At 30.2% G+C, this 25,535-nt stretch overlaps 2 protein-coding genes across 4 annotated transcripts in view; one reads left to right on the top strand and one right to left on the bottom strand.

Annotated features, from left to right (window-relative positions):
- The first annotated feature begins 655 nt into the window (after nucleotides 1-655).
- Nucleotides 656-2,435, top strand: LOC106685696 (tubulin alpha-1 chain). Its single transcript, XM_014428513.2, has one exon. It carries the CDS (start codon nucleotides 918-920, stop codon nucleotides 2,268-2,270), a length of 1,353 nt encoding a protein of 450 aa, XP_014283999.1. The 5' UTR covers nucleotides 656-917; the 3' UTR covers nucleotides 2,271-2,435.
- Nucleotides 2,436-5,690: 3,255 nt separating this feature from the next.
- LOC106685682 (uncharacterized) overlaps nucleotides 5,691-25,535 on the bottom strand; it is a 127,013-nt gene continuing 107,168 nt past the window's right edge. For 2 of the 3 annotated variants that reach the window (XM_067048355.1, XM_067048354.1), the window contains 2 exons: nucleotides 6,829-7,045; nucleotides 5,691-5,809 (listed from right to left, as the gene is read on the bottom strand). In XM_067048355.1, the coding sequence (XP_066904456.1) occupies nucleotides 5,794-5,809; nucleotides 6,829-7,045 (233 nt within the window). In that variant the 3' untranslated portion in view covers nucleotides 5,691-5,793. Of the gene's footprint in view, nucleotides 5,810-6,828; nucleotides 7,046-8,275; nucleotides 8,348-25,535 lie in introns of those variants that run through there. The other variant, XR_001343886.2, reaches the window with a different exon arrangement.

The following is a 25,535-nucleotide window of genomic DNA, read 5'->3' as shown; positions in this document are numbered from 1 at the left end:
CAATATCATGCAGTAAGTGAAATTACTGTAATACCAGTCATTTTAAAAGCTAATAATTTCTACTTTGTTAATTAAACAAGGTGAGTTCTAGATTTGATATAAACATTTTCTGAACAGAGACTTATTCCATAAAAGTTTTTAAGATGGAGTTATTTTTTCTCTGAAACTAATCATCATGGAGGTATTTTTGACTGACTTAACTTTGATTTATGTTTATATTATAACTTAATCAATCTAAAAAAAAAAAAAAATCAAAGCATGAATGACAGCTCAGAAATGATTCAATAAGAATTATAATTTATTATACATTTGTAGAATTATTCATTATTTTGTACATTTTTCATTTTTTAACAAAACATTGTTTATATATTTTGAAAAAAAAAGTATTTACTAACATAAAATTCCTATATTTAATAAATAATCATATGAATTAATTTTCACTAAAAATAAAAATATTCAGAGGGAGACTTGTACAACTGAAACTAGAAACCAGACAGATATAAATATTAACTTCCTTAATCTTTTTTGGATTGTTCATAAATACATTTTTAAAAAGGTGGCTACTAATTTATGCTATTAAACCTGTTAATTAAGTTTATTTAAAAATATTGTATTATAAAATATTTAAAATCACATTTCTTATCTTAAAACAGATGATCTAATATACTAAGTATAGATAAGTGATAGTTATAAAAATGTGTGTGTATTTGGCATTCTGAAGCTAAGGAAAATTCAAAAGGAAGATTAGGTAGAAATTTTGTTTTCCACCATTGAATATAGTATAATTTAGTACCAAGTGATCAGCTGGCTCCAGTTTATTTTTGTATTGTTGACTAATATTCATTGTTTTTTCACAGTATTCAGAAGTTTTAATAATTCATTTACATTAAAAAACCTTTAATTTATAACCTCACAGAATGCGTGAAGTAATATCAGTTCATGCAGGTCAAGCCGGAGTACAAATTGGAAATGCCTGTTGGGAATTATATTGCCTTGAGCATGGAATTCAGCCTGATGGGCAAATGCCTTCTGACAAGACTGTTGGAGGTGGTGATGACAGCTTCAACACGTTTTTTAGTGAAACTGGTGCCGGTAAACATGTGCCAAGAGCAATTTTTGTTGATCTTGAGCCAACAGTTGTGGATGAAGTACGAACAGGAGCTTATAGGCAACTTTTCCATCCTGAGCAGTTAATTACTGGCAAGGAAGATGCAGCTAATAACTACGCCAGGGGACACTATACAGTGGGAAAAGAAATTGTAGATTTGGTGTTAGACAGGATCAGAAAATTAGCAGATCAGTGCAGTGGACTACAAGGCTTTTTGATTTTCCACTCATTTGGTGGTGGAACTGGTTCCGGTTTCACCTCCCTGCTCATGGAAAGGCTTTCTGTTGATTATGGCAAAAAAAGTAAGTTAGAATATGCTATTTACCCTGCTCCACAAGTTTCAACAGCTGTAGTTGAACCATACAATTCTATTCTGACAACACATACAACCTTAGAACATTCTGATTGTGCTTTTATGGCTGATAATGAAGCCATATATGATATATGCAGAAGAAATCTTGATATAGAAAGACCTACATATACCAATCTAAACAGATTGATAGGTCAAATTGTTTCCTCGATTACTGCGTCTCTGAGATTTGATGGTGCTTTAAACGTTGATCTAACAGAGTTCCAGACTAATTTAGTTCCTTATCCCAGAATCCATTTCCCTCTCGTCACTTATGCTCCTGTAATATCAGCAGAAAAAGCTTATCATGAGCAATTGTCTGTTGCTGAAATCACTAATTCATGTTTTGAACCAGCAAATCAGATGGTAAAGTGTGACCCGAGGCATGGTAAGTATATGGCATGCTGTGTGCTATATAGAGGTGATGTAGTTCCGAAAGATGTCAACTCAGCTATTGCAACAATAAAAACTAAAAGAACAATTCAGTTTGTAGATTGGTGCCCCACTGGTTTCAAAGTTGGTATTAATTACCAGCCACCGACTGTAGTACCTGGAGGAGATTTGGCTAAAGTACAACGAGCAGTATGTATGTTAGCAAATACTACAGCAATTGCTGAAGCATGGGCACGTTTAGATCACAAATTTGACTTGATGTATGCCAAAAGAGCTTTTGTTCACTGGTATGTAGGTGAGGGTATGGAAGAAGGTGAATTTTCAGAGGCAAGAGAAGATCTTGCTGCATTGGAAAAGGATTATGAGGAAGTTGGAATGGACTCTGTTGAAGGTGAGGGTGAAGGAGGTGAAGAAGCCTAGAAGCCTCACGACAAATATTAACTCTAAATTTACATTTCCATCGTTTGAAGAGACTGATGTTTAGAATTCAATTTGACCTAATGGTGATGTGATTTAATTGGAAAATTTCTTTTATTAGCATGTTCTGTGTCGTTCCAGTTAAATAAAAGTATTTACTTCTTCAAATATGTATTTATTTCATGTTAATAAACATATTATGCTTAAGAAGTAACTGCTATCCTTTGAAATTCTCAACATAATCTTTCAAATGCAATTGAGGAGTTTTCTTTAAAAAATGAATATAACCACTTCTGAAAAGTAAAGGTATTTTTAAAAAATTCAAATTCTACACCAAAAACTTATTCTGTTAATTTCAAAATTTTAATTTTCTCCTGTTGGATAGGTGTTAAAAATGTAAATAATAAAAATTTAATTTATCTTCTTGAAATCCCCCCATAATAACTTTTTATCACAAATGGATATATTGACTTTTGATTGAAAATTCCTTAATCATCTTTTTTACAATTATTATTTTTTATTTTTATCACATCATTATTAATAGTAGGATTTTTCTGCACAGTGGATTTCAGGTGCTAGTATTAGAATTCTAAATACTCAGATATGCTGTCCCAAAATCTAACAAATTACAGATTGATATCTCTGATACCTTAAGTATTAGGTACTAAATTTTATATCCACTAGTCTGTGTCTATTTCTTAATTATATCAATGAAAAAAATATATCGTTAAAGCTTTTATCTTTTTTACAATGACTTGCAAATTGAAGGTTAAATAAATAATAAATTAAAGGTTAAATATACAAATATGTTGAGAAAGAGGAAGGGAGAGAGAGAAGAAAGTGATTAAAACCACCCTTTCCACTACTCCATTAACAAAATGTTACAAATTATAATAATATAACAAATTTATTATTTAAAAATAATTAAAATTTTTTCTTTCTTATAAATGGACCATATATTATAATTAACTGATATTAAAACAAAATGGCAAATAGTAATGTTAAAAGTTTCCAGGACTATCTAGGCTTGACATGCAACTTTGGTGCCAAATCTAAAAAAAGAAAGAAAACTGGCCCTTTAGTCCTAGAGAAAAGTAATGAATAATATTTTTTTGTGTGTTTTTTTTAACACTAATGGATTTTTATAAAACCTAGATGTTTAGGGGAGGTGAAACTTATTTTTCTTGGTAAATTAAAAATGTTCATTATAGAAAATATAAATCGCATGATATTAATCAGTATTGCTGGAAAGATTTGATTATTGATTCATACAGCATTGGCCAGGCGTTGGGCTTATCACTTATATTGATAGTTGTCTAGAATACAAAACCGATCATGAATCAAACATAGCACACCTAAATTAATTGCTAATGTACTCTTAGAAGACAGATTGATTAAGGTTAAGCGAAGAATATTAATCGATTAAAGTTATTTTTATTCTTTAACTTCATAGCATAAAAGATATTTATTTTTATTCAGGATTTTAAGATTATATGAATTGTAGTATATTTTTTTTACCAAGCAGGAAAAAATAAACCATTTATGATTCAATGGAATTAAAATATATATGTGTGTAAAAATATAACAATTGAAATCTGTTAAAATATAAAACCTTTTAGCTATTTTTTGAAAATCTAAATTTGTTTTACTATTTGCATTTCCAATACAGGGATAAGTATAGATAATAAAAATGTAAGGCTAAGTATAAATATTAAATTTTTTAGTTAATATCGATTAGTTACTATTAATTAGTTACAATGCTTGAAACAAACATTTCATTTACTATCTATATCAAAAATAATTTAACTTAAAGAAAAAAAATACACAAAATCAAAATATCAATCTCAATAATACTCTCTCAAAAATAAATACATTCCTTCACCTTAAATACATTTTTTGGAAAATTATATTCTTCAATTTTGTCTTTATGCAAGTCTCACATCATTATAGACACAAGAAAAGAAAAAAAAAAGGCCTGTCTAGGAAAGAACTCTGTTCACAAATCTCCTAGAATTATATGATTTTAAACCAAACCAGTTAGTGATTTTTTTGTATTTATCGGTTTTTATTCAATATATACTTTTTTTAAATATAAAATATGAATAAACATTCAGTAAGGTACTTGGCAATTAAAAAAGTTACAGAGAAAATAAAAAAAGGGTAAAAAACTATAACTACTGAAATTCAGATAAAAACCTGGTCACACTAATTTTTCAAAATACCATTGTGATTTTGAATCTCATTCAAGTTTAATATTTCCATGAATATCATTATTACTTAATACTACTAATTCTAAAATAATCCAAATAGACTATGGCTAAACAATATGATAGTTAAAACATTTTAAATTGTTTCAAGACAAGGTGTGCAGAACTTACAAGAATAAACTTTAAAGCACATATAAAATGACTTTTTTTATTTGGTAGAGGTGAAAATTAACTTTGTTATTATTGACCAATGAATGAAGAGAGGGAAGATAAGTTCTTTTGGGTGGAAGAACCATTGGTGCTTATTATGAAAATTTCAGAATATTCTATAGCTTTTGAGCTATTATTTCATTCATTTGATTTAATTTATTTAATTCATTTATAATATTGTTAACTAAAAATAGGATAATATTTTATAAGTGATTCTAACTATATCTATGCATCAGATGTACCACAAGTTCCTTTTATGGTGTTATTAGGTAAGATAAGCTAATTCATAATAAAACAAAATACGAATATTGAATGAATTGTTTTTCATATTAAAATGATGACCATTTATATTTCAAAACTTAAAATTTCCTTTTAAAAAATTATTTCATAAGATTTTCCTGTGTACTAGCAATTTATTGTCTCTCTTAAAGTTTTTATTTTAAAAAAACTTGAAATCCCAATATAACATACATATATCCTATCATCATCATGAATCATATAGAGAAATAAACGCTCTGAATTAATAATAATATTTTTAATTCTTACCGAAATGTTTTATAAATTAATGAAAGCAGCCATTAAATTATTTAATGAGACTCTATAATATGTGATGAATAAAAATATATATCTATGAATTGATAAGTATACTTTCTTTCCCATAACTATAACTACTAAAGCATAGTTTTCTTTGAAACATTTTCTCTATTCATTTTTTTCTCTCTGTCTTTTTAAGTATTGAACAAATATTGTTCAAGCCACTTTCATATTTATTTTGATTGTTTAATATTAAGGTTTCCAATTATGAAAAGTTCAAACAGCCATATAATCCTGATGAAGCAACGGTTCTGTTTAATTCAAGAATTAGGAACAATTAAAGCTTCATTAATGAATTTTTTTTAATAAGTCGCCCAAATTATTCATACTTTAGTCAATTTTTACTAAACAGTTGGACATTGTTCTGTTACTAAATAAATATACACACAGAAAGGGAAGCATATAAAAAACATAGCAAGTAACAATTTTATTATTTACATAATAATTTACTTTTATCACATTAATGAAAAAGGTGTAATAAATATAGGATGAGAACAATTAAATAACATCAGGAACTAGTAGTCATCAAATCTGAAATAAATAAAAATATACTGAAAGTTACAAAATAATTATCATTAAAAAGAGTTCATAATATCTTATTATTATAACTACTATCACTTTAATATATTTATTTCAAATAAATTTTCTTGAAAATAATCAAGTAGTGTACAGAGCTGGATATGCTTAAGACGCCATTAGGCGCAGACTTGGAAGTGCACAATACCAGGGGACACACATTAAAATTTAATTTTTGGCTAATTCACATTATATTTAACAATTAATTATTAATTTTGTGATAATTATTAAAACATGTATATTTTGTCAGTATATAATACTAAAAACAATACAAGGAAATATTGAAGACTAATTGGAAGAGAGAATAGAAATATAACAACTAATACATTCATTGTTAACAAGGTTCTAACTGTATGGAAATTTATAAGATTTGAACTAAAAATACATTATAGCAATTTTAAATATTAATTTAAATACATTAGTAGAAATTTAAATGGAGTTAATGATTTTGGTTTGAGATTTTAATTGGCCATCTAACTAATATCAGAAAAAAAAATTCTTACATTGATGTTTCTGGGTATGTATTTGGAGGCATACAATAATAATTAATTTTAATGTGTAAATGGTTTATAATCAATATATCTATTTCTATCTTGACAGCTATTGAAGAAATTAATCTTACTCCCATCACCTTTTTGAAGAATTTAATTTACTTAATTCATGTAAAATACAAAAATTTTATTCAAAAGTTATTTTCATTATAGATGTTATTATCTGATAAAATTAAAGTTATCATAAAGATTATGATTTCTTATGTACAATTTCCAAAATATCTCCTCCCTCCTTCTAAATATATGAAGAGTATGTGGTAAAAATTATAATCTGGTCCTGCAAGTACAGTCAATACTCTCTGTGGAAAACTAAACTTTTTCACATTTTAAAACATTCTTTAGCACTGTGTCGACTGAAGATTGATATTAATAGATGCTCTGCAACTAAACAGTATTTTAATTAAATTATTTGTTTTTGCTTACCCCCCGCCACCAGCATTAGAAAATGAAGAGGAGAAGCTTGAGGAAATGCCACCAAAGGAGAAAGATGCTGAGTGCGATTCAGAATGGGCATCAGGGCCATGTGCACCAGCACTACTGCTGGCTACAGCAGCACTACCGCTGTGTCCACCATCCTCATGTCCTCCCTTACCACCCCCAAATAGACCTCCTCCTTTCCCGAACAATAGCTTACCAATATCTGAAATTAAATAAATCTTTTAGTGACGAATAAGTCAGTTTCCTAATTAGCTACTATTAAAAAACACATACATATAAATTTATTTTATAAAATACAACACATATAAATTTATTTTATAAAATGCAACACATATAAATTTATTTTATAAAATATGGAATGAAAATATTTAAATTTGATAATCAAGTAGATTGTTATGAAATTAAGGTAATCAAATTTTAGCAAAAAAATATATTAAAATATATTAGTTAATTAAAAATTTATTATATTCTGTAGAGACATTTCAGAATTCTGCTTTGTCATTACACAAACTAAGTATAACTAGATACTCAGTTTAATGTTGAGAGGTTTTAGGAAGCATTTGTCAAAGTAGGGATCAAAATCAAAAGAAAGTCATTTAAGTCGGGTAAGAAAGAGTACCAGCTATTGACATGTACTAGTTATTGATTGGTCAATAACTGGTGCACTTACTTTATGCATTATACTGGAAAAATGTATTTTTCCTAGACAAGAAATAAATTATCAAGTGTTTTCAAGGTATACTGAATCCCACTATACACAATGTAGATATTAGTGCATTTTTTGTTGTAAGAATACATTGGGATGTTTTGGAAAAAAAAAGTTCATTTATTGATTTCTTCCCAGTTTAATCTGTACACAAGTTTGGAGCAAATAGCTATCAAATAGAAGTTGAGATGGTGTAAGAAAATATATTAAAATAAAAGACACATTTTAGCTACCACAAACCTATTTAGATACCACAAATAACCATAGTGAAACATCATCAATTCGCGATCTCCTTCAAAAATTTTCAGCATCGAACCTGTGAACCAGTCTCTATGTAAATGAATAAATATTTGCTGAATTTCACCGATTCTGGAAGAGTGACAATTAGGGATTTATGAGTTTTACATACATAATTTATAATACAATAGCAACTTTTGAATCGAACAAGCTGGTTTTTTATTTAATCAAGTTAAATTAATTAGCAAAGAGTGAATAATAATTTGAAAAAAGACAGCTATAAATAAAATTTTAACTGAAACGCAAATAATACCATTTAATTATATAATAATAAAAAAGTTTTGCTCATTTTTTTGGGGGAATGAAAATACTAGTCCATTTTCGGGTAACATCACAAAGCACTATTTTTTGATATATGAAAAAAGCCATGAACAGTTATGAAAAAGACGTTTGAAAATGAATGTACACGTTGTACAATAATAAACCCACCTGGAGCTCCTTGAACGTAGGCCAGAGCTAAGACCAGGACGATGAAGACCAACCAACTCCTGCTAATCGCCATGTTCACACTCCGGATCTACTGGAAAGACCGCGCTATATAGGATACCGGTCAGTAAGGCCAAGGATCTCAAAGCCTTCCTTCCGGATCCGAAAATCCTTGAGGTATGTTTTGCCGGTAACGGGGTGTTCTCCCACGCCTAACATTATCGAGATGTCGAGAACATAAGACACTTACTTCGCCATGGGAGGTGAAAATGAGGACGTGGAGCCATGATGAACTTCTTACCTTCTTTTGATTAACTTAAACTGGATACGCGAGAAATGCCATTTTCTCGCTCTTTCAGGTGAGTGCAAAATCCATATCGCATTTTGGATGGCCGGGTTTGGAAATATTTCAAATAAAATTCCTCGATAAAAAAATATAATAATATTGGAGTGGTTCATCTGCTGTTAATATTATCTTTTTGGTAATGCGCACATAACGATTTTGCTCCCTGACTACAAAGGTAGGCTAGTTTAGTAGTCCTGCAGGAAATGAAAAATAAAAAAAAATTAAGTCATCCAAGTAGAAAATTTTCATTCGCATTTTACCTTTATCCGATTTTGATGAAATTTTCAAGGCCTCTGTAGATTGGTTTTATAAGAATCGTATATACACTTTCACTTACGCATACAAAAAACTTTCTGAATACACCTACGTTTCAACAACGTTTGAAAACTTTTGCGCGCCTCAAAATGTTTGTTAATTGAGTTGGTGTTAAAGAAGTGGTTTCTGGTTATCTCACCTTTTATTACGCCATTTTTATGACATTTTCATTACTTTACTGGAAGGGCCATACAAAGACATTGAGAGACCTACACGACAAAAGACACAAAACGACCAAATTCAGGACCTCTTAATAGTACAAGAGCCCAAGAGGAGAAAAAAGGCAGTTATCTCACCCCAATTATTGATTACTTTAATGAAAACTATGTATAATTAATAGTCAAAATTGATGAGTCTGCCAAGTATAGGTAGGGGGAATACAAAATGGTGGCTGTTTCAAAGTAATAAAAAAAACATTTTTCATTCGGAGCTCTATCTCTTAAAAAGTAAGAACAACACAAGAAAACCTAAGAGAACGTCATTTAAAGAACAGTAAATTTGCTAAATATGACCCCGAATAGAATTATTTACGTTAAATAGTTTTCGAGATATAGCTTTTTAAAAAGCACGTTTCAGAAAAATGTTGTATGGGTCGTACTGAAAGATCAGTAGTTAGTGAATTTATTTTGAAAAGTTTATATCTCAAAAACCATTTGACGTACAGATGTCTATTAGCACTCAAATTAAAGCTAGTTTAATGAGCTGTAAAGTAGCTTAGGAAGTTTATCTTCGTAGGAGTAATAATTTACATGAAACTTGCTAAAATAAATTGATTTATAGTTGTTCGGACAAATTTTCATTTGCCAAATTTATATTCATATGTAAATATCATAAAAACTACTACCCCTACGAAGATAAGTGTCATAAACTACTTTATAGAAAGTTAAATTTCCTATATTTTGAGTGTTGGCAGACATATGGGCGACTTATGGATCTAGAGATATATTTTTTCAAAAGTCTAAAATTTTATACGAACAACTAGAAATTAACATTTTGTGAATTTATTTTGTCAAATATCATAAAAGCTACTACTCCTACAAAGATAAATATAATTAACTATTTTGTAGTAAATTTAACTAGCTTTAATTTGAGCGCTGGCAGACCTCTGTACGTCCAATGGTTTCTGAACAAATCGACTCATTTCCAAAAATGTTACTACTAATGATTACTAAATTTCATAATTCATTTTACATAATACCTAATATTTCATCACTTAATAGTTGTATGATTATGACCCAAGAGTGACCCAAGCGTATGCCTGGGGTGCCGCAAGCAAATGCCACATCCACAAATGACACTTATATAGGCATGCTTGTATACTTGACAGCTTATCCCTGAGCTCTCTGGATCTATTTAGTTAAAATTATTCCTTGGATCAAAGCAAACATATTTCACTACATACTACCTTGTGATGAAAAAAAATTTAAAAATTCAAATTTAACATAAAGGTGTAGTGTGTGTATTCAAAAAAGTATTTAACCATTGACATCATCATTTATAAATGATTGATCGTATGGGTATTAAAAGGAAATTGTCAGGAATGCGGTAAAAAAAAAAAAAATATGAATCAATAATTATTAATAGCTGACGTTTCGACTCTCAAAGCCGGTCTTCATCAAAGCTAAAATTAAATCATACAAAGTAGATTTATATCTTCACCTTTATATCTGTTTTATTTACAAATCACTCACTTTTTTTTTTTTTGCTCAAATCCTTCATTAGGGATCCAAACAGCTCCGTAGTGATAATCTCAAGATTCAATTCTCGGGGCCACCACGAAATAAACATTGAATGACCTGAGCAGGAATCAAACCTAGTACTTTCTGTACCATGCACCCTGGGACCCTTTACACCAACACGCCTATTTGGACCTCATATGTCACTTTTATACTCTTATATTATCTTTATTTACTTTTTAAACTTTTATTTTAGCCCTGATAAAGATTTGCATTGGACTTATATTGTGACAAAACAGCTATATTTCTTGCAATTTAAATCGCAAAATTGCTATGCTTCCTTACACGAAATGTCAAATGGAAATGCTGACGGCTTGACAAATATTTTCCATTTAACGATGTTAATATTTGAAAAAAATATTTTCCAGTGATATCTCGTGGACCCCTCTGCCATTCCCAAACACTTATGGGTCCATGGACCACCTGTTGGAAATTGTTGATATAGATGAAGTTCAGTCCCTATGTGTTCTGATTAAAGCTAATGGCTATTTAAAGCTTATATTTCATAATTCAGACTACTAATTAGATACACAAGATACAAATACTATTTTTATTTAATTAATACATAAAATTAACCACATCTGAACCCATATATTTCTATCAAATCTGACAAATTAAAATTGATGGTGAAATGCTAATGATCACTTGGAATAATTTTTAAAAATAGAAAAATTGTAAAAATAAAGAGGATTTTTCGAATGTAATTAATAAAAAAAACATGGTTGATTTTTCTATCACGTGATGCAGAGTTAAAAGTTAATTATTTCTAATGAATTCAAACTTGCCTTTCATCCCTTCCCTTTAAAAGAGGCCAAGGCAACCAATATCGCGATTTTAAATATAGTTTTTAGTTATTTTTTTATTTTCTTTGATTTGCATTACTTTTTTTTTACTACATACAGAATGGCATATTTTATTTTATAACCATCATTTCGAAAAATATCTTGTTGAATAAGATTATACTTTAGCTTTATAATTTTTCAAACAACTAAAAATTAAAGGATTATTACTCTTGTAAAATTAAAAAAAATAAAATAAAGCGTTGGTAAGTGTCTAAATTCATCTCATCAACTCTTTATCAATGTGATTTATTTTAATAAAAATATTTTTACTGTTTAGATCAATGCATTTAAGTTATCAAAATATCAGTGGGTTTTACTTAAAACTTTTAATTAATTTCTAAAGCTACAGTAGCACATGAATACTTACTGAGATAATAAATTCAGTCAAGTAAATTACCTACTTTTTTGTTTAATATAATATTAATTTTAATAAAACAATTCCTCATTTTATATAAGCTCTTTATTACTGCTTTAAAAAAAAAAAAAAAAAATTGGAAATTTATTTCAATTTCGAAATTTATATTTCGCTATTATTTCGTATGAATAAATTGATTTAATCAGTAGGAAAAAAAGTAAATATGAGGGAGGAAAGATAGGAAAAATAAAATTAAGGCACCACTATTTAAAAAGTAAAATTTTTCTCTCACCTTTATTTTAAAATTGAAATGAAGATCAAAAAAGCTTTTAATGATTTGATTAACGAATTTTATTTAAAATGACTCCACAAAGTTCTATTGAATTCTGTTTGGGAAAATTACATAGTTAAAAAAGCTTCATCGCCGAATGAATATTGTGCCATTCTCACATTAACCTCCAGCATCGTTGTAAATTGGACGAGTAGTTTACGAATTCAGGATATGTAAAGAAAAATACTTTTGCGCATGCTTCAGCAAATGTGCATAGAATTTTATAAAATTGACCAATGGACCAATTAGGCACCAACTTGCAAATTTCCTAAAATTTTTATCAAAATCGGATTTACCGTAGCTATAATGCCCGAACAAGCATTTGGCTTCCGACATAAGTGTACGAAACTACTAAATTTGTTCCAAGATGTACAAAGCGATGGAATAATTTCATTTCTAAGCATAAAAATATTTTTACTTTACTACGTCAACACAAAGTTTCTCTGTATCCTTATATGTGTATAATTAAGCACCATTTTTAGAGCCGAAGTTTGAATCTATCTTCCAAACACTAGGAACCAAGTTACTAATTAATTTATTTATTTATTATAACAACAGGATAGAAGTCTTAATATAAAAAAGCAGAATATACAGAATAACACAAATAGCGAATAAATTAACATAACTAACAATATAAAACATAAAATAACTTTAAAGCATAAAATAAATAAATATTCGCTAAATTAATTTGAAATATACATAAAAGTAATTTAAAACAAGAAACGTACATAAAACTCAATAATTAAAGAAAAATAAATTAAATATAAATATAAACTTTTAAAACACATGAATATAATAATTAACACTTAAAAATAATAATCAATTTAAAATATTTGTATTATAACAGACAAATTAATTTAATAGTAATTAAAAATCGACTTATTATATTTATTTATTCTTTTATAGTCTATGAGTCAAAAAATATCAAAATCAACAGCGTTTGCTTTCCAAATGTATCAAACAATTGGTTTCTCATGTCACATAATGTTCAATTTTTGTTTCTTTAGTCATTGAATTTTAACAAAACATTCTTCAATACGATTATTGTCCTTAAGAGGTCGTGAATTTGCTCGTCTTGTGTCTTTTGTCGTGTAGGTCTCTCAATGTCTTTGTATGGCCCTTCCAGTAACGTAACGATTTTCCGTCTTCTTGAATAGCAAATGTTCTTATCATCGTGGCTTAAACGACCAAAATGAAGAATACCAACATAAATTTTATGTATGTTATTAAAATCAGCGAAGAAAAACATTTATCCTCAGTTACTTGACAAATGGTAAATAGCAATCATAGATATAATTAATTCCTAATGTTTCTTATTTAACTAATCGTATAACTATAAATACAAAGTAACATGGATAAGAATCCAGAAAAAAAAAAAATGTAGTTATAGTAAGAGTTGTGGAGTTTATATATTTCAATACTTTATAGCCCCTATAATGTAATAAATATATAATAAATCACTGTCTTTATAAAATCAGATGACTCCACAGAAGAAGCTGACCTTCGAGCTTTAATAGCAGTATTTAGAAATAAAACGAATAATTTAAGATTGAAAAAAAATCTGCAGACATCCTGGTTCCAAAGGCTCGTTAATAGGTCATAATTTAGTTCCGCTAGAATAAATAAAACGCTTATTGCAGGAAGTTGCTTAGCAAAAAGTACGTTTAGAAATTAAAATATCAAGATAGAAAGGTTCCTGAACTACTGAATTGTACAGAGGATGAACTGGTTTCGGAATTTGATTCTCATGGTGTTGTTAATGTTAAAAGGACCCATAAAAAAATTTATATTGAAAAGAAACGTACACCAATAATGATTCTGACATTTGAAATGTATGATCTACCTGGAAGAGTAGTCTTAGATTTTCTTTCCATCAGAATTAGGCCTTATGAGCCAAAGCCTCTTTCCTGTTTTTCATGTTATAAATACAGGTACACCAATAAACGTTGCCAAATAATTAATTATGAAAAATTAGGTGACATCCTCACAATAATACTATGCTCTGTATACCTCCCTCCTAATTGTAATAATCGTCCAAAATGCTTGAACTGCCCTGGTGAGTATCCAGTTTTTCTGCATTCTCACTGTTTTTCTATTAATGGTAATGTACTTTTTTTTTTTTGTCCTAATGGATGTTGTTCGACCAACATAAGTTAATCGATTAGAAATGCCTCCTACACTTCTAGAAAGAGCCTTTTCTAAGGGTGATTATAAACTGCAGAGTACTTCAAATAGGTCCCCAGTAAACCAACACAATTCCACTTGGCTTTCTGAGCTTCATACTTCAGGGTCTCCAGGCAGTCTTCTTGATCTTGCCGGGCTCCATGAGCCTGATTCACTCAGGTTAGATCGTCCAGCAACATCTGATCCTAATAAATTAACGATATTTGGTTAGAAAATATTTTCGTCCAAGACTAAACTCCAGGATCAAAACTCCCAAGAGGTAAAAGATTTAAAACGCCCAAAATACAACGCCTGAAGATGTAGTTATCGACGAGATCGTCAACCTACTGAAGCGATGGCTGATAGTAAAGCAAATCACTCAATACTTTTGGCAAAGTTGAAGATTGGAGTATTTGCATCAGCTGCAACAACGGAGGAAATGGCAAATGACAAGAAGAAACCTCAACGTTCCTGACCTTCGCAATCATAGGATAGCAGAGTACATCAAAATTTGGCCTCTCGGAAGAATCATTGCCAGGCATGCTGGACTAGATGGCATCATGGGAGTGGCAAATATAAATACCAAAACTGGGGAATATCAGTGAATTAACTTCTCAGGGAGGTTGAATTCTCTCATTGCCTTGTACAACTGTCCCCTATGATAATGCATATGCAGCTTTGAAGTCAACAAAGGGGTAGTGCGTTTTAATCTCACACTCTCGTCCTTTCTCAAACATGATGCATAAGCAGAATATTTGGTCAGTTGTGGATCGTTCTTTCCGAAAACCACACTGCTACAGACCTAAGCTCTCTTCTGCAAAGGGGAATAGGCGCTGAAAGATGATGTTGATGATCTCTATAATTGTCACAGACCAGCCGATTACCCTTTTTATTGATTGGACAGATTATGGACATATTCCAAGCTTCTGGCAATACTTCATCTGTCCATATCTGAATGACAATGTTCTGGAGTATTTTCACTAGGTCGCTTCCTCCAGATTTAAGTAGTTCTGCGGGCCATTCGTCAGCGCCCAGCACCTTATTATTTTTAAGCCTGGCTAGTAAATCCAAAATCTCCTCTTCATCAGGTGGCTCAATACATTGATCACTAGGGTTATCTTCATGGAGATTCTCCTCATCCTGTTGTAATAGATACATTTTTTTAAATTTATTTTTTGTTATTTACAATAGTATAAAAATAGGTACAACAAGTAAGTATGCTGTAAGTGATATAATGCCATGATACAAACGTAAAACGAATCTGCCCATTGATAGAACTCCAAAGATAAAATTTGAATATAATTGTGGCCATGATTCCGGGCCCTTGCTCCTGCTAAGAGCTGCGGTAAGATATATGTTTAGATATAAACATCCTTTCTGAATTCGAAAAGGTAATAAAGATCTATAAGTGGTTAGTGCCTAAAATAATTAATATAAAGAAATACCATTAATAATTTCAGCTATTAGCCATTGTTTTTGAGGTACAGTGATCACTAAATTAATATGAGAATGTGTCTGTTTTTTTATTTATTAAGATTTACTTCCATTATTACATCAAATAATAATTATAGAATTCACCAAGAACTAAGAATATAATAGATAATAAAACAAGGTTCGTTCAGAATAACAGCAGCGTACAGTTTAAAGCAAATAAAACTAACCAGAAACCACTAAATAAAAATAGCTTGGTTTATACTATATCTACAATAAAAAATATGTCAGTAAATGAAATAAAATAAGTTTGTTATAAAATAAAGTGATTAATTAGTTCAAAAGTAACTCCTATGTATGTATACTCTAGCATATATGTACATATATACGCATACATCCATTTATGTGCAGACAAAACAAATAACATGACACTTGTTTAAATATATGAAGCAACTGTATAACATATATGAAAAAAATAATTACTTCTGATAATAATTTTATTTTTAAATTAAGATGTGATGATAGAAATTTGATTTATTATTACTTATTTATAAATTTATTTACTAATAAAAGTCGTCCATTAATTTTCCAAATTCGCTTCAGATAGCTGTAATTAAACTTATGTTTGGTATGATTATGTTATGATTTCTTGATGATACCTTGATCAGAACAATCTTATTCACTTACTCATTGCAGTAGCCAAGATACGAGATCAAGGACATAATGATATCCTCCGTCCCTGATTAAATTAGCACTGTTTCGTTTTCCTCTTAAAACTGGCATTGGGTGTTTCATCGTTCAAGGATATATATTCGCTGAAAAACTAGTTGAAGTACCGCGAGGGGTTAAAAATCTCTCTAGGGAGATCATAGCACCAAAAATAACGGAATAAAGGATCCAATAAAGGAATCCTTCCCTTTGTTATTAAATATTCAGTCAGCGTTTTAAAGGGTTTCAAGATGATTCCTATTTTTGGCTAATTTTACAATTAGCAATTTTTTTTCAAACACTGCTATACTCAATTATTAGTTAATGTTTTAAAGGTATGATAAATCCGGGGTTAATTATGAGATGTCGAGGGTGGTATTCTAACTATAATACAATAATTAATATATATATTAATCACCAACAATAATTTTATGTGGTATTAATAATCGTATAAACAATTCATGGTATTAGTTATCAGGATGTTTCAAATTACTTGAAAGATGTCGATTTTCCAAGCATTAGTCGAGGTATTGCATGACTTCTTGGAACAGTCCCTTTTAAAATAAAATTCGAAAGTAAAATATACCTTCGAATGGACTATGGATTTTGCTGTCACGAAAAGACAAATAAAAGAAATAAGAAGCAGTTATTTATGGAAATAATTATTCTTTAAACGTCATCAATTCCATAAGCGGTATTCCCCCTACCATGAGATCACTGACCTTTGATCCGATTGCTTCCGAGAACGAGCGGTTCGATATGTTGTGGAAAACCTTGGGGAAGTGGGAAGCGATAAGTTACTGCTAAATACATCGTCTGTCTGGGAACTGCCGGGCCATCTCTCTCTCCTTGGGGTGCATTATAATAAAGATCGTTTTTTTGGAAGAGAAGATAAATATTAATAAACTTTCGATTCAGATGCTATTAAATTTATTGCGTCTATACAATAATTAATCAGATTCTCAATTTTTTTTTATTCCAAAAACGTGTCTTCTTCGAGAAACTATTTAAAAAATCGCAAAGCCATTTTTAGAATATTTTAATGAGGAAAACGGTAGAATCTTAATGTTACCTTAACAACTTGTGGAGAGTGGCGAATCCTCAGTTTCAAAAATTGGCAGAAGAAACGAACACAGAGTGGAATTCCATCATGACACCACCTCAACACCAATAATAATTAATTTGTGATCCAAACCGGTAACATTGTGCCCTTTCGCTCAAGATGGCTTCTGAGACTTAAAGTAATAATAATTTTTAAAAATAATTTGGTTTTACCAACTTGATATTTCAAAAACATTTTAAACAGATAAACAATATTCTATAATCTATAAATACCGTTCCCGGTATTCAAACGGATTTATTTTTTTAATAAATAAAGGAATAGAAACCGTGGAAAAAAAATATAAAGCTCATATTTTTTGAACTGGGAGAAAATTCTTTTCTTCGTGAAAAGACCTTTGGTATCACAAATAAAATTGACCTGTCAAATGATAAAACTCAGTATTGGTATAAGATGAAGGCAAGAAAATAGAGAGTTACAGATTGTGTAAAGAAGGAGAATACAAAAAAAAAAAAAAAAAATTCATGTTATAAAACTCATCTCGAGATTTCTTTGATCGATGTTGCGGGTACAGCAAATCAGCGGTTCCTATTATTTTCACCGCGGCACCCTTGCTAGAATAAAACGATTTCGCGGCACCTTTATTGATCTAAATAAAATTTTGCGGCACACTTCTCAAGCTAAAAATAATTTCCGCACAATTATACTTAGAGCGGTTGTATTTGAAAAATAAGAAGAAAAACAATACAAAGTAAAAGATGATATGCATTGTATACTTCCTATTTCAATTTCAATTTTTTTTCTTTTCTTTTCTTTTTTTTTTTTTTTTTGTAATATTTTGAAAAGCTTATCATCGCTTAGACACCCCTGACTTACGTTGGGTATAAATGTTATCCAGAGGAAAGGTTAGTTAAAACTCTCCTTAGGATGGAGTTCTCTAGTAGTTTAAATAATAAAACCAGTGTAGAGAAAATTCATTAAGACTTGGCACTTGTTAAACATTATAAAATATTATATGGTTTAAAAAACCTATTCATAGCGATCTACAAAAATCAAAATATTTCCGCTTGTACAACTGTCTTGATTACAATGAATTTTTTACAAATCCTAAAATTAGATAAATTACTAAAAATTAGTCTCAAGGATAAAGAATTTTAAATAAAAAATAATTACAATTTGTTTAACTTGAGAAAATATTTTTAAAAATTAATAATTCGACAGACGGTTCTAACATTTTAAGTCTTAAAACTCAAATATTGGCCGTTCAATGTTCCAGGACGAATGATTTCTAGGCTGGAAGAAAAAAAGAAACCACTTTACCCTCAGCGATTTCCTGTGTACTGAAGGTTTAGGATTGGGAATGCAAGACGTGATTAGCGTTTTTTTAATTCCATTTGATTGGATGCAGTAAAGGATTGCAGGGTACAGGAAAGGATTCGTGGAACAGCAGTTAACTGGTGCATTGGAGAGACATTGTCATTCGTCACGTACCTGAAGGCAGGTTTCGCTTTACGACCAGTTTGGTACTAAAGATGTGTTTGTTCTTGAACGCCTCAAGTTACAGAACTAAAATAGAAGGAATAAAACTAAATAATGTTCGTTGCCGCGCAGAAAAAAATTTCCAAGTAAATGGAAAATAGCTCAAATTTAATAGTGCATAAGTATTACTATAGACACAGAGAAACTCCCACAAAACTGACGACCGCCAGGAAGATAATTGAGTCCGTTATGTGGAGGTTTCCGTTAAGTAGGGGTTATTATAAAAAGACAAAAAAAAATGAAATATTAGAATTAATTGGCAACAGCATTTAAACCCGGGAAAAATAAAAAAAATATATTTTCATGTATTAAGTACTTTTAATATATGCTTTTATTGGTTTGTTTCGGTTTAGTTAAATCTTTTACAATCTCATTATATTTTTTTTTTAATTGATAGATTTATTTATTGATAGATATTACAATCTGACACACAGTGATGAATGAATCTCATACATACTAAAATAAAATAAAAAATAAATAAAAAAAAAAACTCTCTTAAAATATATACAAACAAAAGAATAGACAAGATGAACATAATCAAACTATCTGTATGAAAAATAAAATAACATAATGATAAAATAATATATACAATATTTACACAATCGACCTGAGGATCTCTGAGCCCACTCTATCCCCCTCGTGTGAGGGGTAGAGCAGAGCTCAAGAGATCCCAGCGCATCTCTCTCGCCTCGCCACATCACTGGTAATGAGCCAGTGGAGTACTCATTATATTAGTACTTCTATCCTGTTGTCATAATAAATAAGTAAGTATTCTTTAAAAGTAGCATTTTATAAATACTACTGCTTTCATAATAAACCTTAATCCATACATTAGAATTATTAACAAAAATAAAACGAACGAAATATTGAGTGGAACGAGCTGCGCTGTTTTTGTCCCCAATTTACCTCAGGCCTACGGACTGACAAATAGTATATTATAAGTAATTCAAATTATTTGTTGTAATTAGTCCTGTGCTTTTTTTATTATTATTAAGATTATATCGGCGGTTTAACCTTTCTATTTTAGAACCCTTAATTATGTATATACTTTCTATAACCTATTCCTAAGGCCGCATGCCATCAACATCTCAAAGATCCAATCAGTTTGAAACCTCTTAAATAAAGTTTTTGGAAAAGCTCCAAATCATCTTCATCGACGTGACAATTCCAACGTAGCCATCCAAACTTGATTTTTTTTTACGTCAGGAAAAGGAAGAACGTTATGACGCAAAGGTATGTATATTTTTAGTTTCCTCGTAGGATCGAGGACGCATACACAATTTTGTGTATACTCTGTACAAATCAAAGTGAAGAAAGCAAAATTATTTATCATTTTTCTTATTATCATACATAAAATGTCTTCCAACAACCAACATTCGTTTTTATTTCTTTTAAAATATATATCTGTTCCAGACGTTTTGAAGTATCCCCACCTTCAAGATATTCTGTTTTTTTAAACTAATATTTGTTGTAACATTCTTTATATCCACTTCTATTCTATAGTCCAAATATAGAATAAATATTTATTTGTGAAAGACAAAGTCTTGTACAAATTTTATTACAGTAAAGACACAATTGCACAGAAAAACCTCCATTACAAATAAAAATAATTACTTGCTGTTGTAATGAGTCTATTCAATTTAGCTTCATTGCTAATGTTTAATATATTTTCGATATTGTTAATTTGCAAGATACGAATATGGGTGACTTAAAGACATATTGTCTATTTGCTTTAAAGGTTGGATAATGTAGTTGGTACAAACCACTTTCGAAATAACTTTTGCAGAATGGGCAGAGTTTCGTTTGCCTTGAAAGTGAGGGTTTTGCTTCCTCGGTGTAGTTTGATGTGCTTCTGGTTTCCTACTTTTAGTTGGCTCAGACAAATTAATTTCTTTCAAATTTAGTCTACATTTTAAATATGTTTCAGGTTTTAGTAAGTTGAAACTGCAAAGTATTCAGTATGGGGTTACTATTGAGCTCAATGCAATTGATATCAATTGAGAAGTTCTAGTTCAGGATTTTTTCAAGAATATCACTTTTATTTTAAACATTCCGTTTTAGTATAAAGCCTAGAACTCATCTCTACATCCGTATTGGTGGACTCTTATATTAACTTGGAAGAATCAATTGTCTTTTACATTAAGGATTTGTTTATCTAGCATCCTTAGTCTGTTAAAACATAGTTTGGGGAGTCTCTTTATCTGATATCAATGACAGATTGGATCAGTAATTGATTACCTTTTCACTCATAGGACATCTACCTGTTCAATAGTCCAAATATATTACTTATTATTAAAGTAAAAACTGTTTTTGTCTTCATCATTTAAATTTTACTCAAAGAGTGTTCCTGTTCTTACATTGTATTACAATATAATTTTAAAGAATTGATCAAAGTCAAAAAATTATCACTCTATAAGAAATGGAACCCTTTATTTTCCTAAAGAAACAGATTTTTTTTTTTTTGTTTTTTTTTAATCACTTAATTATAAATCAAATATTTAGAAAGGAAAAGTATTCTGATAGTGAAATCAAATTCAAACTTCATCAAATCATAAGTCCTCAACATACAGAGTACAAGTTTCAGATAAATTAGAATTGTTCTTATAGCCCTGAAGCCAGGGACAAAAAAGGACACTCATTTCAGAAGATTTTAATGTGAATTATGCTAATGTTTATTATTATAAGTAAAAAGAGCCTTCTTTGCCATTTCAAAGTTTTCACAATACAAAATGGCGGTCAATTGAACTTTGCATTTTAATAATTTTCTAAAACAAATTTATCGTTATTTGTAAAAAAAAAAAAATATTCCATTTTGACATAACCTGTATAAAAAGAAAGGAAATGTCCTTGGAAAGTAGATACTGAATTATTAAGTAAATTTCCTCAAATCAATAAATACCTCTTAATATTCAATAGTTTCGAGACAGCGTTTTTCGAAAAATCAATAATTTTGTATAAAAAAAAAATCTAGGTAACTGCTACTGCTATAAAGATAATTCTTAATAACTAATTTAATTTGCATTTAATTTTTTTTTCTTACCATCCTGTGGAAATATAAAGTCAAGTAAAATATAAATACATATATTACGAAATGATGAACCCTTTTCTTACCGGAAGGTACTGCATTTAACTAGATATCTAGTGGAATTATTACGTTAAAATATTTCCGAGATAGTTTTTCAAAAACTTTTTTCAAAACCACAATAAATCAACATTTGGCAAATATGAAAAACTGCAACTCCAGGGAAGATAATGACTAAAAACTACTTAATGGCACATTCAATTAGATTGGTCTTTTAATTTGATTGGTTACACATGCAATCTTATAGCTACTGAGATACAGTGTATCAAAAAATAAACTTTTTTATAAAAAAAACGAAAGATAAAAATTTTGGTAACAAAAATCAAGGAACCTGTAACACCTACGAAGGTAATCATTATAAACGTTTTTATAGCTCTGATTTAAGTGCAAATAGATATCTGTATGTTTTATAGTTTATGATATACAGTTTTTCAAAAACCAGTTTACACTTCAGGCATCATTAGGCCCGAAAAAAAACAGCTAAATGATGAAATCTCACAGACTTATAAACAAATTTTTTTTGGTCTGGTTTACTATCTTAAACAAACAGAATTTACGATTTTGAGCTATGTGTAATAAATAAAAAAACAATTTTTGACACTTCCAATGCCAGCCTATGGCTCCGTACATTTTATATTTCTGAACAATACAACCGACGAACCAGCACGTGCCAAGTTAAGATGTGACTCCGAATTCCAGTAGCCTAAGTGGAGGGACATGCTAGGTATTGTTGCTGACGTCATGGGCTCATAATCCACCCAAGTCAGTGGCAACCCCATCCTCCGGACTACGCGCACGGACTGCCAATGTAACCTTATCGGCATAGCTGTCGCCCTATCTTGAGGACATCTCCTTAACGGTTTGGGGATCATGTAAATGGCTTTGGATAAGTGTGTGAATCTGAGTAGAACCATTGGCACAGGAGCTGTTTGTTTGGTACTAAATAATCTTTTCCGAACACGAATATTCCAGTATTCGATTATATCCTATTAAAATTAACAACAATAAGGTATTTTACTACTTAGTCCCATTATTTAATGGTCATTTATAATAGTTCGGCAGCCGGTATTAATTATTAAACTTATTCAAATAAAACTAAATTTTTCTGGACAGTTTCATAACACCAGCTGCTGAAAACTTACTGCTAGAAATCCGAAATGAATATGAGCCGTTGACAACTAGGAATAATGATAAGCTAGAAGTTAATTAATTATTTGATCCACTAACTTGAAACGCTTTCAAATAGTATGTTATATGTTTAACAGAAAAGTTTGTTATCCTCAACCAAAAACTTAATAGAACCCTAAGGTTTAGAAAATCTCAGTCAACTCCAGATTTGAGTTACACTACTCATGCTAAAACCGCTTATGTCGAGAAAATATCGTTTCAAAATTCGGGTTAAAACAACATTCTTTGCAATGTTCTTAAATCTTTTTTCCTTTTTACTATTTACTAAACTTTACATTACAATAAATAAATATATGTTCAATCAAAATTGACATGCGCTGTGCCCACCCTTATACAAACTTTAATTTGGTTCTCCTCTCACAGGTGTTAATATAAAAGAATCTTATAGCTTGGTTTGATTGACTTAACTCGAAAATTGGATGTTTATGAGTGTATCAGTAGCACACATGAACCGTGAACGCTATCTATGAGAAAGCGAGAGAACTGCCTGCCACTGTTTCTTACGGTTTTCGTCTAATGTTAATTTCATAGTAGATGTAAGAGATAAAATGTAATATTTATAAACATATTATTCCAATAAATAAAGAAAACCAAAATTCTGGTCGTCTCTGCCTTTTCGCAAGTATCTATTGCGAATACCCATTGAACTTGCTACCATCTAAACTGTAAGCGAATAACTTATGGAGTGTAGTGTCCCATTCTGATGGGATTATAGACTGCACCACGTCTAATCCTCCTCTGAAATTACTTCCTGACCAACTAACCTAACCATATTGATTATGTATTGTCTGGGACATCCTGGTGTGGTGTTGGTGCGCCTCACCTCTGAAATTAGTGGCTGGACACACATACATCGACGAGGCGATATGTACTATAAGGATAGACCTATTGCTCAAACATATAACTATTCTATATTCTTCAGTAATTACCAATAAAGCTCTGCCAACATCATCTTTAGAGGGAGCTGTCTGTAACTGGGGGTGTCTTTGTGACCTCGGAATTGCAGCGGCGTCGGTTCGAATTCAGCAAGGGTAAGAGGGGGTATCGACTTTTTCTTTGACGGTCCCGCAAAATGAAAGATTGACCCCAACTATGGTTAGAATCGGGGGGAGGGGAGATATTCTGTAGACAATCCGCGCTCCCATATGATTTGGCGAACAAATGTTTACTTCAATATAATTCCCATTTTTATTGTGAATACCAAAATTAGTTCCTTTTTGACAAAAGACACAAATTCGAAACTTTGACTTTTATTAGATGAAATATAGCCTTAGTTAACTTTTATTCTTTAATGGGCCAATTCCTAATATGGTACTAAAACAATAAGTATCAATGGCTGAGATTGCTAAAGCACTTTTCTTTTTATCTCTTTTTTTTTTATCTCGCCAATTCTGGTATACGGGGTGTGTTGAAATAACATTTTTTTAATATTTATTTATTGCTATTTACAACTGTACATTATAATACATTTAGTAAATCTGATCTAAGTTAAATTGGAGTGTTACAGGCGTGTAGAGAAACTACCCATTGGTAGCACTCTAATGACATTTTACATTAGATGGTCTCGTGGCCATCCTCTTTTCAGGCGCCTCGGAGGATTGTCAGGAATAGAAGAGGATGCAAGATTAGAAACTAGGAGGTTTGAGTGGTTAGAGAGTTTATAATGGAAGGAGTGAGACTAAATATAAACATTTGCTCGAGGCACATTGAAGACATTTTTCTTTTGTTTATTTTTATTATAAAATTAGTTTGTGTTTGTAAAGTATTAAGTCGTTTTTCCTTTTTATTAATGAATAAGATTAATTTGTTTTATAATTCTTTCATTTTGTTTATATGTATATATTCATTATATTTTCGTTCTGTTTAATGCATGTTATTTCTTTGTTAAATATAGACTTTAAATATATTTCTGTAATCATTCCAACCCAAAAATAATTTTCCCAGCGCATATTATACCTGGCAAGAGGAAAAACTTTCACTGAGGCTCTCAGTTCAAGTAACAGGGTGGTTATCCTACAGGTGACCAATTCTAATTCGAGTCGGAGGTCAAGTTTTCATTTCGTGAGAAAAATAAAAGTCAATCTCGCTCAGAAATTTTAACAGCGTATTTGACTGTTACACTTATCAAATAACAATCAAAGCGTAGAAAATGAAAATAATAAAACTA

Source organism: Halyomorpha halys, unplaced genomic scaffold, assembly GCF_000696795.3.
Source record: "Halyomorpha halys isolate HHAL.00 unplaced genomic scaffold, Hhal_1.1 Scaffold725.1, whole genome shotgun sequence".
Taxonomy (NCBI): domain Eukaryota; kingdom Metazoa; phylum Arthropoda; class Insecta; order Hemiptera; family Pentatomidae; genus Halyomorpha; species Halyomorpha halys.
Note: the sequence above shows the minus strand (reverse complement) of the source record. Positions and strands in the feature narration are given on the sequence as shown.